At 38.1% G+C, this 15,825-nt stretch overlaps 1 protein-coding gene across 2 annotated transcripts in view; it reads left to right on the forward strand.

Annotated features, from left to right (window-relative positions):
- LRP2 (LDL receptor related protein 2) overlaps positions 1–15,825 on the forward strand; it is a 229,106-nt gene that overhangs the window by 138,190 nt on the left and 75,091 nt on the right. For both annotated transcript variants that reach the window (XM_017854503.1, XM_017854502.1), the window contains 8 exons: positions 3,156–3,333; positions 5,697–5,910; positions 7,376–7,615; positions 9,928–10,116; positions 12,330–13,250; positions 13,392–13,557; positions 13,958–14,116; positions 15,306–15,595. In XM_017854503.1, coding sequence (XP_017709992.1) covers positions 3,156–3,333; positions 5,697–5,910; positions 7,376–7,615; positions 9,928–10,116; positions 12,330–13,250; positions 13,392–13,557; positions 13,958–14,116; positions 15,306–15,595 — 2,357 coding nt within the window. The remainder of the gene's footprint in view (positions 1–3,155; positions 3,334–5,696; positions 5,911–7,375; positions 7,616–9,927; positions 10,117–12,329; positions 13,251–13,391; positions 13,558–13,957; positions 14,117–15,305; positions 15,596–15,825) is intronic.

Below are 15,825 nucleotides of genomic sequence, written 5' to 3' on the forward strand. Positions count from 1 at the left end.
CATGAGAAATACGTGACAAATGCACAAGCTTCAGTAACCGACTTGATCAACTGGAAGAAAGAGTATCAGTGATTGAGGATCAAATGAATGAAATGAAGCGAGAAGAGAAACCAAAAGAAAAAAGAAGAAAAAGAAATGAACAAAGCCTGCAAGAAGTATGGGATTATGTAAAAAGACCAAATCTACGTCTGATTGGGGTGCCTGAAAGTGAGGGGGAAAATGGAACCAAGTTGGAAAACACTCTTCAGGATATCATCCAGGAGAACTTCCCCAACCTAGTAGGGCAGGCCAACATTCAAATTGAGGAAATACAGAGAACGCCACAAAGATACTCCTCGAGAAGAGCAACTCCAAGACACATAATTGCCAGATTCACCAAAGTTGAAATGAACCAAATCCAATTCTTAAATGGCACAAGAAGCAAACAGTCTGTTCTGTGCCTGCTGGCTTGTACTAGTTTTCAGTTATTCTTTCTAGAAGAAGGACCATCTTAGGTTTTAAATTCTACTTTTGAAACTCAGGTTCACTTATTATTTATTTTTCATTTATCAGACATTTCTGCATTGTGCATCTTTTTGAAGCAAATAAACTCCAAAATATGTAATGGCTCAAAGAAAATAGAAATTTATTTGTCTTTTATATGGGCAGTGGGATTTGGGCAGAAGATGGGAGGAAGCTCTACTCTACATAGTCATTCCAGGACCCAGGCTGATGGATGCTCTGCCATCTTCAGTAGGAGGCTTCCTAGGTCATTCTAAGTATCAGCATCTTTTGAGCAGTAAAGGAAAGAACATTCAGAAATTTGCTGGGAGGTTTTTATGAGCCAGGCCTACAAGTAGTGCGCACCACTTCTGCTCACACCCCTTCAGTTACAATTGGGTCACATGACCACAGCTAACTGCACAGAAGGACATGCAGCCCACCTATTTACCTAGAGAGAAGAGGAATACATTAATTTTGGCAAGTAGAAGCAGTCTCTTTCATGGGGTCATGGTGGTGAGTTTCGAGGGTGGATACAAGGATTAAAGACCTAATTTGCAACCTTTGCAACCTTAAGGATTTATAGCTTAGTAAGGAGGATAAGGCCCATGTATAAATAACAATAACCCAGGTTCATATATGATTAAGAGCCATAAGAGAGGCTAAAAAAATTGGGATGATAGTGCTATAAAAAGGCGACCTTTCAGCTTGGTGGAAGAGACATCATTTGGACTGGATCTTAAAGCATACGTAGAATTTCACTAGGCAGAGCTAGCTTTTATCATATATCATGTGATATGAAGGATAGAAGGTCAAGAGCAAAGGGACAGAAAATAGAGTGTTTGTTCAAGTGACTAAGAGCAACCCAGTTGGGTTGGGAGACAATTAGAAGAGCTTAGAATTTTGTCAGAGGACATAGGAGGAGAAAAAAGACAGAGACTTGAGGATCTAACGTCTTGGATTCTCAGTGAAGAGAAAGTCTTGAGAAAGTTGTGGTAAATGTTACTGAACCAGTTGTTGCAGAAAAATATCTTTGTGGATGATCATTAATAAAGAGCTGAGGCGATCACAGAGTCTCTGGTGATATTCGAGAGAGGATGTTCAATAGAGATAGTAGAAGTTAAAAGAATGGAAGGAGGATGAGGAAATGTGAATACTCTTTTAAGAGTTTTGTATTGGAAAGTTAGAGAAAGATAAACTTGTAGGTCAAAATGTAACAGGAAAATGTCTTTCAGAATAGAGAAACCTGAGCGTATTCTTTAGCAGCAGATGAAAGATCAATGATGAAGAAATAATTGATTGAGAGTGAAAGTTATGGGGAAGGAATTAGAAATTTATGAAGAACAGGAATGACTTGAAAGAGTCAATATGGGGGACATGATATAAAATCTGCTAGGGATGAGAATCCTCAGCTTAGATTAGGAAACTTAAATTTTTAGTGAACTCAGAATTCATGAAAGTTTTGTGCTATGTCCAGGAAATTCTTGGTAATCTGAAATGGGAGAGGAGAAAGAAAAAAAAATGGCAGAAACCCAGGGTTGGAGATTAGCTTAGGCACAATGGGATCCCAAAAGAATAAATAAGAATATTGTTGAAATGGTTACATATGATGTCCAGGTATAGAGGGACTGGAGGGTTGGGAGCTCAGGCAGGGTTTAAAGGCAAAAAACAAGTTTAATAGGAAAAATTAAAGCAAGGAAGAAATGAGTTTTTGGTCAAAGCAGAGCATTTCAGAGTTTGAGAACGTAGAGACAGAGAAGTTTAGAGTTGAAGATGAAATTCAAGGGATGAGCATATTGATTTGGTGGTGGAAGAGGTAGGTGAATAAAGACTATTTAAATGAAGGGGTTTGAGGACTTTTCAGAAAAGAATGTAGGAGGATTATCTATTGAAGATATAGAAGGAGGTGCAACCAAAAGGAATTAAAAGTTGGGTACAAGTGTAGAATTTTTTCTTTGGTGGAAATGGAAAGCAGCCCTTCATATACTTTAATACATTTTTCATATATCATGGGTTTGGCAATGCTGTGTGATTATGGTTCATGTGTACATGATCGCTGTGAAATAGAAAGAAAAAAGAAGTCTTCCTGACCCCGTAACAGCATGATAATGAGATTCCACTCTCACAGAAAAGTGTTACTCATTATTTCTCCTATTTTCTGTGTCAGTTTTCAAAAGTCTTTGCATTTTTCATCACAGAAATCAGGTTAGGTAATTAAGTAGCTGGTTCTGTGGTAGATGGTGATTTGGAGAAGAACTGAATGAGGCCTGATAAGTGATCAGGGAGTGTACTTGGCAGCTTTTTATATTAGCTTTGGCCTTCACTATGTACTGAAGATGGAGGGATTATTGATGTAGGCTTCTTCCTTGTCCATAAGCTTCCCACACATCTGACCTTGCTAAAGGTTCAGCTGCCAGTGGGAAACCCTTGCCTCTTATTCCAGACACCATTTTAAATGGCCTCTACTCCGATTATAGCTAAGAAATAAATATACTGACATTGGTAGAACACTGGTGAAGTACCCCTCCACATTGTATGCAACGAGATATTGATTTTCAGCTTTTGCTCATTATATTGTGAGCATCTTGAGGACGAGTAATAGACATTGTCATTTATGTCACTGACTCAAATCCACCTTCTGTTTTGTTACATGCTGGTGTTTTTCATGGTTGTAGGAAGCTGTACTGGTCAGACCAGGGAACTGACAGTGGGGTTCCTGCCAAGATTGCCAGTGCTAACATGGATGGCACCTCTGTAAAAACTCTCTTCACTGGGAACCTCGAACACCTGGAGTGTGTCACCCTTGACATCGAGGAGCAGAAACTCTACTGGGCAGTCACTGGAAGAGGAGTGGTATGAGCACCCTTTCAGTTTTTGGTCTTTATGCTGAGCTGGTGTAGTTGATGCTGAGTGTTCTGAGCTGTCAGGCAGTGGTTCTTGAACAATCTTACTTGGTAACTTGCCCTTTCTCCCAATAACTTCTTTCCCTTGCACATACCTTGCCCCTAGCTGAAGTTCAGTTCTTTAGAGTATGTGCATACTTCCCTATAGGGTAATGTTTATTAATTTTCCCACCAATGTTTGTTTTTCTTCAGGATAAATTAATTCCATTTGTCATTTTTTACTTGTCCTTTCAGAGCAAGTTTCTTTCATGGTTTAGTGATTTCAGTGTTTTTCTGTGAAAGTACTATGGGTTCTCCAATTGTAGGGAATATATATATACACAGCTGTATATATATAGAGAATATATATATATAAAATGTGGAATATATATCTATACTATATGGTATATAGAATCTATATAGATGCTATATATGCTATACAGAATATATATCTATTATATTTGTAGAATGTAGAATATGTATTTATGGAATACAGAATATATATCTATTATATATAGAATATAGAATTTATATACCTGTATAGGATATAGGCATATTCCATGTATCTACCTATGTGTGTGTGTATGTATGTGTGTATCTATTTATTTAATGTAGCAAGGTTCTGAGCTCAGTATCCCCTCATAGCTACACATTCTTCTCTAATATTCTAACATGATTAATGCACATGTGAAATTTTCTTTAGTGGTAATTTTCAACTCCAAGGTTGGGTTCATTATATTCTACAATAAGAAGCAGAAACTGTAAAGTCTCATTCACTCATTGGAATAGTATTTGACCTTCACTGCTGTGCTTATGTTGCTGGGGCTAGGCACATAGACGGTGCTCAATAATAATTATTGATGAAGCATTGCTTTGGGTGCTAAATTGAATATATACTAGTCCCTTCCTTGCTTTTTAACAGTAATTATTTCAGATCCTTGACATTGATGCTTTTCATAATATTGTGCAGTAGGTTTGGCTTTCAGTTCATTGTTTGTTCAACAAGTACTAACTTCACTCCGAATATGGACCTATAATGGTGGTAAGCTTTGGAGATTAAAAAGAAGTGATGATGTGTGTGAAAACGCTTTGCAGAGTTGGATACATGTGTGCAATGATGAGGAAGCTCTTGTTACATGGTATGGTTTCTGTACACACATCTGATAGGACACAGCTTCTGAATCTGCGAGCTTGTTAGTGGTGTGACTCTCCAACCTTTCTCCTAGTGTGGTTCCCTTATTTCTCCTTCACTCTCCTGGTTTAATCATCACCAAATCCTGCAATCCATCCTCAGCCTGTCACTCATGCCCAGATCTTTTCTGCCACCTCCACCATTCTGAGCAAGCTCTCTCTGGCCTTGACTAGGCATGGCCTTCAGTGGTGAAACCTGTTTTCGTGTTGGAGACATGTTTTCTTCATAAAGCCACAGTCAGCAAATTGGATCATGGCTCAGCTTGGAGCCTTGCCCTGAGGACTAGCTCCCAACACTTCTGTGAGGTTGCTCAGCTAATCTGGCCCTGGTCTCCGCTCCCTCTGCAGCGCTCCTCCAAGCTCATGTTCCTTATGTTCTAAATTCTAGAACTTTGATCAGTTTCTAGGGCATAACAACTCTTGTAACTGCTGGGCTACCTTGTCTGCCGTGGCAGTAAAGCCACACTTTGTGTCTCTCACCAATACCCAGCCCAGATCCTGGCACAGAGCAGGCACTTGAGGTAGGTTTTTGGAGTGAAATTAAACCAGCTACATCTACATTTCATTTTTCTTCCAAAAGAAGCTGACTACTTATCATTTTCCCTTAGGGACTTTATTCTTGTGGTTCTTTTCCAGTTTACCAAAGCCATTTTAATTAAAGCTTGTTATCTGTTCCAATATAATGGCACCATTTTTGGCCCCGTCCCGTCTTGCTGTCCTCTGTGGTTGTTTGGGGGCATATTTCCGATCTGTATTACAGAAATTGTCAGTGAAGCTGTTAAACTCAGGGTGAGTCAGCTCCTGTGCAATGGCCCACACTTAGATGTTTGAGTACATCTTTGACCAGAATATCACATGCAGGGACTAGTGGTTTAGCTCCCTTTTCTTCACCACGCCACCTGAAAAGGTTGACTGACTCATGTGAGCTCTGTCTTCATTATCAGTGAAATGGGCACAGTGATATTTTCCTGACCTGCTGCTTGGTGTAGTTGTGATCAAATCAGAAAGTAGATGTGAAAAATCTCTGTAAGGGATAGAGGGCTGGATAAATGTGAGACATTATAATTAGGAGAATATTAATGTTTAAATATTCAAAAATTTCACTATGAATACATGAAACTAACAAAAATTCCGTTCCTTTAGATTGAAAGAGGAAACGTGGATGGAACAGATCGAATGATCCTGGTACACCAGCTTTCTCACCCCTGGGGAATTGCAGTCTATAATTCTTTCCTTTATTATACTGATGAACAGTATGAGGTCATTGAAAGAGTTGACAAGGCCACTGGGGCCAACAAAATAGTCTTGAGAGATAATGTTCCAAATCTGAGGGGTCTTCGAGTTTATCACAGACGCAGTAAGTATGTCACTGAAATACATTCGTGGGTGTATAATGCATATTCACACATAACTTACATTTGTAAGCACACACCCACACACAGTTTCATGTACATACACGTGCATACAAATTGAAATTACCCAAAATATTAAAAAAATGTTAATGAAGTCTTAAGCATGGTTAAGTGCCAAGGGCTAATTTGGCATCTGAAAGGCCAGATTGACTTTAGAGTAAGTTTATTCCATTTCTCTTTCCATTACTTTCAATTCCTTACTTTGCTTTTGCTTCACGGAGCTCCCTGACATATTATCAGTTTTCTATTTTTGTGTTACTTATTAGAATATAACCTCCATAAGGGCAGGCATTTTGTCTGTCTTGTTTACTGCTCAATACTCGGTGATTAGAATAGTGCCTGGCACATAGAAGGTGCTCAGGGCATATTAGTTGGATGCCTGCTGGGAAAGTGTTAATGGGATGGAATTTTTAGTTTTAAAAGGAATACTTTTGGGTGTTGCCTATTTCAACATTTTTTAAAAAGATAATCTAACTTCTGATTTACCCCTTTAAATTAGTGTTATGATACAGGTAATATTTTTTGATGTATTTTATAGCTTTCGTCTTCAGCCAAAGATGATCAAACAATTTGTTTCCTGTCCTATAACCTAGGTTTGTCACTAGATATTTTTTTTAACTGCATGTGAAAGAAACACATACAATAAAAATTAATGTTTTATTCCTGTAAAGAATATTCTTTTTTTTTTATTTTTCCATAGGTTTTTGGGGTACAGGTGGTGTTTAGTTACATGAGTAAGTTCTTTAGTGGTGATTTGTGAGATTTTGGAGCACCCATCACATGAGCAGTATACACTGTACCCTATTTGTAGTCTTTTATCCCTCACCCCACTCCCAGCCTTCCCCCAAGTCCCTAAAGTCCATTGTATCATTCTTAGGCCTTTGCGTCCTCATAGCTTAGCTCCCACATACCAGTGAGAACATATGATGTTTGGTTTTCCAATCCTGCGTTACTTCACTTTGAATAATAGTCTCCAGTTTCATCCAGGTCACTGGGAATGCCATTAATTCAAGGATTATTCTTTAAATCTTCTTATTTCATATATTTTAAAAAACAAATAATCACATTATTGATCATGTAACTGAACGTATTCTTTTAAGTGCCAGTTCATAGGCAAATTGTGAACAGATTTATATACTGACCTCCGTAATCCTCACATGATTTGTAGAAAAAGACAATTGAAGCCCTATTCCCTAACTATTATACAATAGTTGGGTTACTGGTTTCATACCTTTAGGTGTTATTGTATAAGCTCTAGTCTCTCCAATACTGTTTTTAGATTAGCTCAGCTACTATATGTTGGTTATTAATTTTTAGAATAAATTATTTGGTGACCCAATTAAAGAAATTTGAGATGGGGTGGCGAGTAGCTAGGATCAAAAGTTACAAACGGATTTTGTTTTCATTTAGATGCTGCCGAATCCTCAAATGGCTGTAGCAACAACATGAATGCCTGTCAGCAGATTTGCCTGCCTGTACCAGGAGGATTGTTTTCCTGCGCCTGTGCCACTGGATTTAAACTCAATCCTGATAATCGGTCCTGTTCTCCATATAACTCTTTCATTGTTGTTTCAATGCTGTCTGCAATCAGGGGCTTTAGTTTGGAATCGTCAGATCATTCAGAAACCATGGTGCCAGTGGCAGGCCAAGGTATGCCAACTCCAATATAAGTAAGATTTGACTTCATCTGGCACCAGGTTGAAATCCCTGGTGCCATGAAAACATTTCTTCATGTCTGGATTCAGTGCATAAGGAAGCTTTCCTTTCCCTTCAAATCAACTGGCACAGCCTAAAGTGTTTTTCAAACTTTAGTGTGTCTCAGAATCACCTGGAGGGCTCACAGCAACACAGCGCCAGGCCTCGTCGCCAGATTTTTCTGATTTTGTAGTCTAGGGTAGGGCCAGAGAAATGCACTCCTAATAAGCTCCCAGGGCATGCTGATGGTGCTGGATCACACTAAGAACCACAGGCCTAGAGCAATATAGAATGTAGCATGTGTTTGCAAGAAGTACTACAGAGTTAGTGTTCTGAAGAACCATGCCTTATTTCTATTAATGGAGATTTACGGTAGAAGGTATACTATTATTTAATATGGTAATGAAATAGTCCACAAATATGATTTATTAATATATATTTGGTGAATTGAAGCAAAAGAGTTCACAGTATTAGTCCCTCTTTAGTAATCATATTTTTGCAGCACTTTGTGCTTACATACTCTGAATGTATAAAATGATCACTTGCTTCCTAGATGAACCAAGGTTTTTAGGTATACCTTGGCACAGGAGGAACTAAGAATTTTCTAACACTGCTAGGAGAATGTCACAGGCTAGAGATAGAAATACAGGGTAGAAAGGAAGGAAAAAAGGATGAAGTGAATGAAGGGCTGGAAGAGATGGTCAGAAAATACAGAAACGAACCAGGGGAAAGGAGTCAGAGAGCTTCCAGTTCCACACATCCTCCTGCCTGATGGTCATGTTCCTGTGGACACATGACTCATCTTTGTTTTTCCATATCTAAAAAGTTATGGATCTAAGTTATCATCTTGAACAGATATGACAAATTCAATCGTTTTTTCTCCCAGCTTTTCATTAACAAAAGTTCAAACACAGAAACGTTGAAAGATTTAGCAAATATCCTATACCCTTTACCAAGATTTAACAGTTGTTAACATTTCATCACATTTGAGCTCTCAATCTGTGTGTGTGTGTACATGCATATGCATTCACATTCATTTTTATGAACCTTTTGAAAATAAATTTTAATACCATGCCACTTTACCCCTACATATGTTAGCATACAGTTTCAAAGGGCATTATTAAATATTCATAATCATATTTCTCCAGTTGGCCTCACAACATTTTATATATAGCTGTTTTGTTCCATCCAAGATCTAATCAAGATTCATGCATTGCACTGGGAATATCTCATTAGTTTCTTCTAATTTGGAGTAGTTGCCTCTAGCTTTTTGCTATGACATTGATGTTTTAAAGAGGCAGACCTGCTGTCTTTGAGAATCCCACACTGAGGATTTGTCTGAATATTTAGCCTGTCTTTCATTTTTTACCCTGTAGTTATCATGAAATGGAAGTTAGGTCTGATTGCTTGATTAGATCAAGGTTAAATACATTTAGCAAAAATACTTTATAGGTTATACTGTGTTAGTTGATACAGAATCTTATCAGGAAGAACATAATGTCAGCTTGTCCTGCTCTTAGTGGCGTTTGAGTTTGATCACTGGTTAAGGTGGTCACTGCTACATTGCTGCTTTTTAAAGGTGTATTTTTTTCCTTCTTAATTTGGGTGAAATCTATGCAGTCACACTTGGGCCCTGTGAATGTCTTGGCTCTCAAGTACGTTTTACCCGTTGGTTTTGGCAGCCATTGATGATCCTTGTTTGAAATGATTATTTAATTGAGGATTGCAAAATGGTGATTTTCTTATTCTAGCATTCCCTTTATATTTGTTAGATAATATTCTTCTATAAAGGAAAGCTCTTCGTTTCTCCCCAATTTATCTTTTAAAAAATTTATTATCATCGTGGGGTCAAATTTTTATTTTTTAAATTCAGTGTGTTACAGTCAATTACTGTAATCCTTCTTTTGATGTTCTAGTGGATCCATTTTGGCCAGGGAGCCTCTTCAAGTGAGTACCTGTATACTTCTGTGTACGCCTTGTTTCTTGGTACAATAAGATGTTTCATGCTCACTTCGTACCTTCCCTACCTAAATCTATAACCAGCATTTCTCCCGGGAGCCAGAGCTCCCTATTGTGGGAAAGAGTATTAGAAACCAAGATGTGGGTTGTAGGCCTGCTCACTGCAACTGGGAAAAAAGGGTTTCATTTTGTAATGGGGAGATGCTCAGAGCAGGGGGTTGGGAATGAGGGTTTGAGAGGAAGGGCAGACATTTAAAAGTTCTACTTGCAGTGACAGCGTTGTTTAATGATCGTTTCTTAACTTCCAGGACGAAATGCACTGCATGTGGATGTGGATGTGTCCTCTGGCTTTATTTATTGGTGTGATTTTAGCAGCTCAGTGGCATCTGATAATGCAATCCGTAGAATTAAACCAGATGGATCTTCTTTGATGAACATTGTTACACATGGAATAGGAGAAAATGGAGTCCGGGGTATTGCAGTGGATTGGGTAGCAGGTATGTAAGCTGTATGGTGATTTTAATGGATTTGCATCTCTGTCATCTTATTTTATGCTAGAAAGTTTAGCCTAACTCCATGTGCTACAGGTTTGTTTTTCTAGACAATTATTAAGATGATTTAAGATACATTGAATTTAGATTAAGCTATGTGTCTATTTGATAAATGATATGGTGTTTCAGTTTACAGATTCATAACAAATTAATCATTATCATTTTCTTCTGTTATTAACATAATCTGAAGACAAAAATGGTTAAAATATTAAATTATGTGGATTTGGTTTTTTTACACTTAGATATGCACCTGATTTCTGCATTAGAAATTTTCTAAATTTTCAAGAGAAAGGGATATAAAAATATAAACCATGGAACAGCATTCATTTACTTTGAAGCTGAGCAATTTTAGTTGCCAAATTCTTAATTGCTTCCTTTTATTCATATATAAAAATCACTTAATGAGATACTTTATTAGCAATTTTTTTAAGTACCTGGTCCAGTATTATATTAACTTAGTTGTATTGATTCATGCACATAAGCTTGAATAACCACTCATTTTTATCACTCATTTGAGTAAGAATACCACTCATAATTAGTGGTATTATATGTTTTGGAATATAATCCATTTCTACATAAAATCAATATCATTGGATCAAGCTTGGTAAGTAGGCATCACTTAAAAATATTAGCATGTAGGCAGGATGCGGTGGCTCATGCCTGTAATCCCAGCACTTTAGGAGGCTGAGGCAGGCGGATCACCTGAGGTCAAGAGTTCGAGACCGGCCTGACCAACATGGTGAAACCTCGTCTCTACTAAAAACACACAAATTAGCCGGCCGTGGTAGTGTGTGCCTGTAATCCCAGCTACTCAGGAGGCTGAGGCAGGATAATCATTTGAACCCAGGAGGAAGAGGTTGCAATGGGCCGAGATTATGCCACTGCCATCAAGCCTGGGTAACAGAGTGAGACTCTGTCTCAAAAAAAAAAAAAAAAAAAAAAAGGGAAATATTAACATGTATTATGAAAATCTAAGTACTATATAATAAGAGTTTATTGCAAAAAGTAAATATGGTAGTATGGTTAAATAAAGCTTTAACTGGGTTCCTAACTCCTGTTCCTGATTAGAAATTGCTATTTCTGAGGGTATAGATAAAGCAGTAGTCAGCAAACTAGGGTCTGTGAGTCAAATGCAGCCTGTTGCCTGTTTTTGTAAATAAAGTTTTATTGTAACACAGCTATGCCCATTTATTTGTGTATTGTCTATGGCTGCTTTCATGTTACAGTGGCAGGGTTGGGTACTTGTTAAAGAAACCATATGCTCTGCAAAGCCTAAAATATTTATTATCTGGCCCTTTACAGAAAAAGTTTGCCAACCCTGGATTAAAGGATTGGAAATGAGCAAATACATACATAACAAGTAGAGTTAGGTAACGAAAAAATGTATCAGTAACATATTTCACATTGGCCTGATTTCTCCAGAGGTGGTTTGAATCGGATATAGGAACAAAATATGTGTGTCTTGGTACTAGCATTGATAGTTCAACAACAGGCTTTCAACTACATGGAATCAATAATTTGCGACCATTCTCTACTTATTATACTATTTTCACAAAGTTATCTTTTTATTCTAGCATTTACATAAGGCTTAAAGGGAAATGGACTTTTGTTATGGTCACTTTTAGAAGGCCCATGAGATGAAAGCACCTACATTAGTTAGAAAGACTAAGGAAAAACTTCATGTTAACCTTAAGCACAGAGAGCATTTGATAACATCAATAACAACCTGAGATGTTGCTGGTGCTCCCTCTTTGCTACTTTTATCATATTGGGGTAGAAGTTGTCCTATGAAAATGTATATTTAGAGTGTTTCAAGTTGGTATTGAGCATTTAGAGCTTCAGGTAGAAAAGGGGGGACATTCTGGAAAGTATACCTTTCAGTAGAAAGTGGGTTATGATGTTGCTATGAATTCTAATCTACTTTAGAAGCTGAAGATAGGCACTTTCTCTCTAAATTTGAAGACGCAATCTCTATAATTCCTAGGAGTAAGAATTTATTTTTCTAAGTCTAGACTGGGACATTTATTTATCATCTTGGAAAAGACAACATATAGTGACCCAAACTTCAACCTTATACATTTTGTTCTGAATTTGGAAAGTTCTCCCTTTTTTTCTTCTTGGTTCTCCATTGATCAGCATGCACTTTCATTTTCCCATAGGAAATCTTTATTTCACCAATGCCTTTGTTTCTGAAACACTGATAGAAGTTCTGCGGATCAATACTACTTACCGCCGTGTTCTTCTTAAAGTCACAGTGGACATGCCTAGGCATATCGTTGTAGATCCCAAGAACAGATACCTCTTCTGGGCTGACTATGGGCAGAGACCAAAGATTGAGCGTTCTTTCCTTGACTGTACCAATCGAACTGTGCTTGTGTCCGAGGGCATTGTCACCCCACGGGGCTTGGCAGTGGACCGAAGTGATGGCTACGTTTATTGGGTTGATGATTCTTTAGATATAATTGCAAGGATTCGTATCAATGGAGAGAACTCTGAGGTGATTCGTTACGGCAGTCGTTACCCAACTCCTTATGGCATCACTGTTTTTGGAAATTCTATCATATGGGTAGATAGGAATTTGAAAAAAATCTTCCAAGCCAGCAAGGAACCAGAGAACACAGACCCACCCACAGTGATAAGAGACAATATCAACTGGCTAAGAGATGTGACCATCTTTGACAAGCAAGTCCAGCCCCAGTCGCCAGCAGAGGTCAACAACAACCCTTGCTTGGAAAATAATGGTGGGTGCTCTCATCTCTGCTTTGCTCTGCCTGGATCGCACACCCCAAAATGTGACTGTGCCTTTGGGACCCTGGAAAGTGATGGCAAGAATTGTGCCATTTCAACAGAAAATTTCCTCATCTTTGCTTTGTCTAATTCCTTGAGAAGCTTACACTTGGACCCTGAAAACCATAGCCCACCTTTCCAAACAATAAATGTGGAAAGAACTGTCATGTCTCTAGACTATGACAGTGTAAGTGATAGAATCTACTTCACACAAAATTTAGCCTCTGGAGTTGGACAGATTTCCTATGTCAGCCTGTCTTCAGGGATCCATACTCCAACTGTCATTGCTTCAGGTAAGTGCACTCCAGGTGCTACTTATCCTGCAAGTAGACACAATGGGGTCAACACACATGGATGACTGAGTGTTTCCAATGCATATGAGACTCTAATGTCTTTGTGTGTGCTTGTGTGTGTGTCTGCCGGTATGTGTCCAGGTATAGGGACTGCTGATGGCATTGCCTTTGATTGGATTACTAGAAGAATTTATTACAGTGACTACCTCAACCAGACGATTAATTCCATGGCTGAAGATGGATCTAACCGCACTGTGATAGCCCGCGTTCCAAAACCAAGAGCAATTGTGTTAGATCCCTGCCAAGGGTATGCCATCATCTTTGTTATATTTCTGTCTGCTTATTTCTGGAAAGAGTGGGGCCTGAAATTATGTTCATAGATAGCCAGTGTGTTATGGGCTTATAACACCATGGCTACAGATCCAAGGGTGAAAGCATATTGAATGATTTTACCTGGGAAGGAGGGTGCAGCGTGTAGCTCCCTTTGATGGCAGAAAGGTTGGCAACATACTAGGAAGTCAACACCCTGACTCAATAGATTCCTTTTGGATGAGTTGCGTAAGTAGAAATGGGGTTTCTTTTGCCATGTTACTGGCAATTTGCAATTAAAGAATGTTGTTCTTTTTTTCTTTCTTTTCTTTTTCTTTTTTTTTTAAGGACTATGAGGTTCCCTGTGAATTAATTATTGACTCCTTTTGTATGACTAGGTACCTGTACTGGGCTGATTGGGATATGCATGCCAAAATCGAGAGAGCCACATTGGGAGGAAACTTTCGGGTACCCATTGTGAACAGCAGCCTGGTCATGCCCAGTGGGCTGACTCTGGACTATGAGGAGGACCTTCTGTACTGGGTGGACGCTAGTCTGTAGGTGTCTCTGGTTACTCATGTGGGTGTTAAGAAGAGTTTTTCCTCCCATTTCCAAAGAAGAGGGATTTGCATCATGTTATGAAAATATAATATGCCAGATAGACATTGCCAAAATATAGAATCACAGTTTTAGGAACTATGTTTATATTGTAACTTGGTGAGCATACCTGTGAAAATTTATCTATATCATGCATTGAATAATTATGAACTAAAAGACATGTGAAGGTGCATTGTTAAATATATCTGTAATTTCAGCTATAATTATAAATGTATTTTCTCAATTTAGAATTACAAATGAAATTACTCAACTTACATTCTGCAGGCCCTAGGTAACTGCCATAAAATCTGAATGACTTTTAAATGCCCATTGATATTAAGATTTTTTCTGGGCTTTAGCATTCAATGTCTTTTAGAAAATTATTTTCTTTGTTCTTTGACTTTTGGTCATCTTTTCAAATAGACCCTTTCTTCTCTGGCAAGCTTCTCCTCAGCACATTTCTTAATATTTTCCTTTTGTCAACTCTAATTTTATATGTAACTTCTCCAAGTACCCCCCATATGTCTCACATTCCAGTCATCCTAATGGAATAGTTGAAGGGATGAAATGATTTTGTTTATTATGGCTGGTGTCTGCATACTGGGAATCTTACTTTTTCTTGCATATTTCTTTGGAATTTTAGTCTTGTGATGCCAAGCTCCTAACCTCCTGATCTTTTCTTTATTCTTCTATTTGAAACAAAGCAGTGATGCTTTGGGTCTAAGCTTGGATTATTCTAGGTAAACACCTCAAGGTACTCAATAAATGTCAAATCGAAAAAGTCACTAAGGAAGTGGAATGGAAAAGTTATTGTTTTATTGAGAGTCTGCTATGTGCTCAACACTGAGTTCCATGCATTACATGGATTATTTCATGTTTTCCTGTTTCTAATGTCAACCTGGTTCCTTTTGTAGGATTACTATTCATATTTGGAAGTCAATGATTTTATAAAGTCTATTGTTTGATAAGCAAACAAGACCTCCCATCTCCAGAAGAAACATTTCTAGCTGTCATATGCCCCACTTGAAAAGAAAGCTGGGGGCTTGTGTAAACAATCATGAGGCACATGTATTGGGTTGCCAGTTGAAAACTTAACTCATTTGAGATTTCAACTTTTTAATTTTTTTTTTTTTTTTTGCTTCATTTTAGGCAGAAGATTGAACGCAGCACTCTGACAGGCATGGATCGTGAAGTCGTTGTCAATGCAGCCGTTCATGCTTTCGGCTTGACTCTCTATGGCCAGTATATTTACTGGACTGACTTGTACACACAAAGAATTTACCGAGCTAACAAATATGACGGGTCAGGTCAGATTGCAATGACCACAAATTTGCTCTCCCAGCCCAGGGGAATCAACACTGTTGTGAAGAACCAGAAAGAACAGTGTAACAATCCTTGTGAACAGTTTAATGGGGGCTGCAGCCATATCTGTGCACCAGGTAAAGCATTGACCATGAAAATTAAAACATGGAGAATAATGATCACAATACGATTGGTAAGGAAGGCTGAAGTTCTCACAGGAGAAAAAAATTTCAAATTCTCCTTGATTTTAGGGTAATTTATAAAATAGACCTGGGACTGTATTTTGAGAGGAAGACTTGGCAGGCTTCCTTTCTATTCTATATGGAGCCCTTTTATGAAAGCATTTTATTTTATTTTATTTTATTTT

The sequence above is a fragment of the Rhinopithecus bieti genome, unplaced genomic scaffold, assembly GCF_001698545.2.
Source record: "Rhinopithecus bieti isolate Rb0 unplaced genomic scaffold, ASM169854v2 scaffold_37314, whole genome shotgun sequence".
Taxonomy (NCBI): domain Eukaryota; kingdom Metazoa; phylum Chordata; class Mammalia; order Primates; family Cercopithecidae; genus Rhinopithecus; species Rhinopithecus bieti.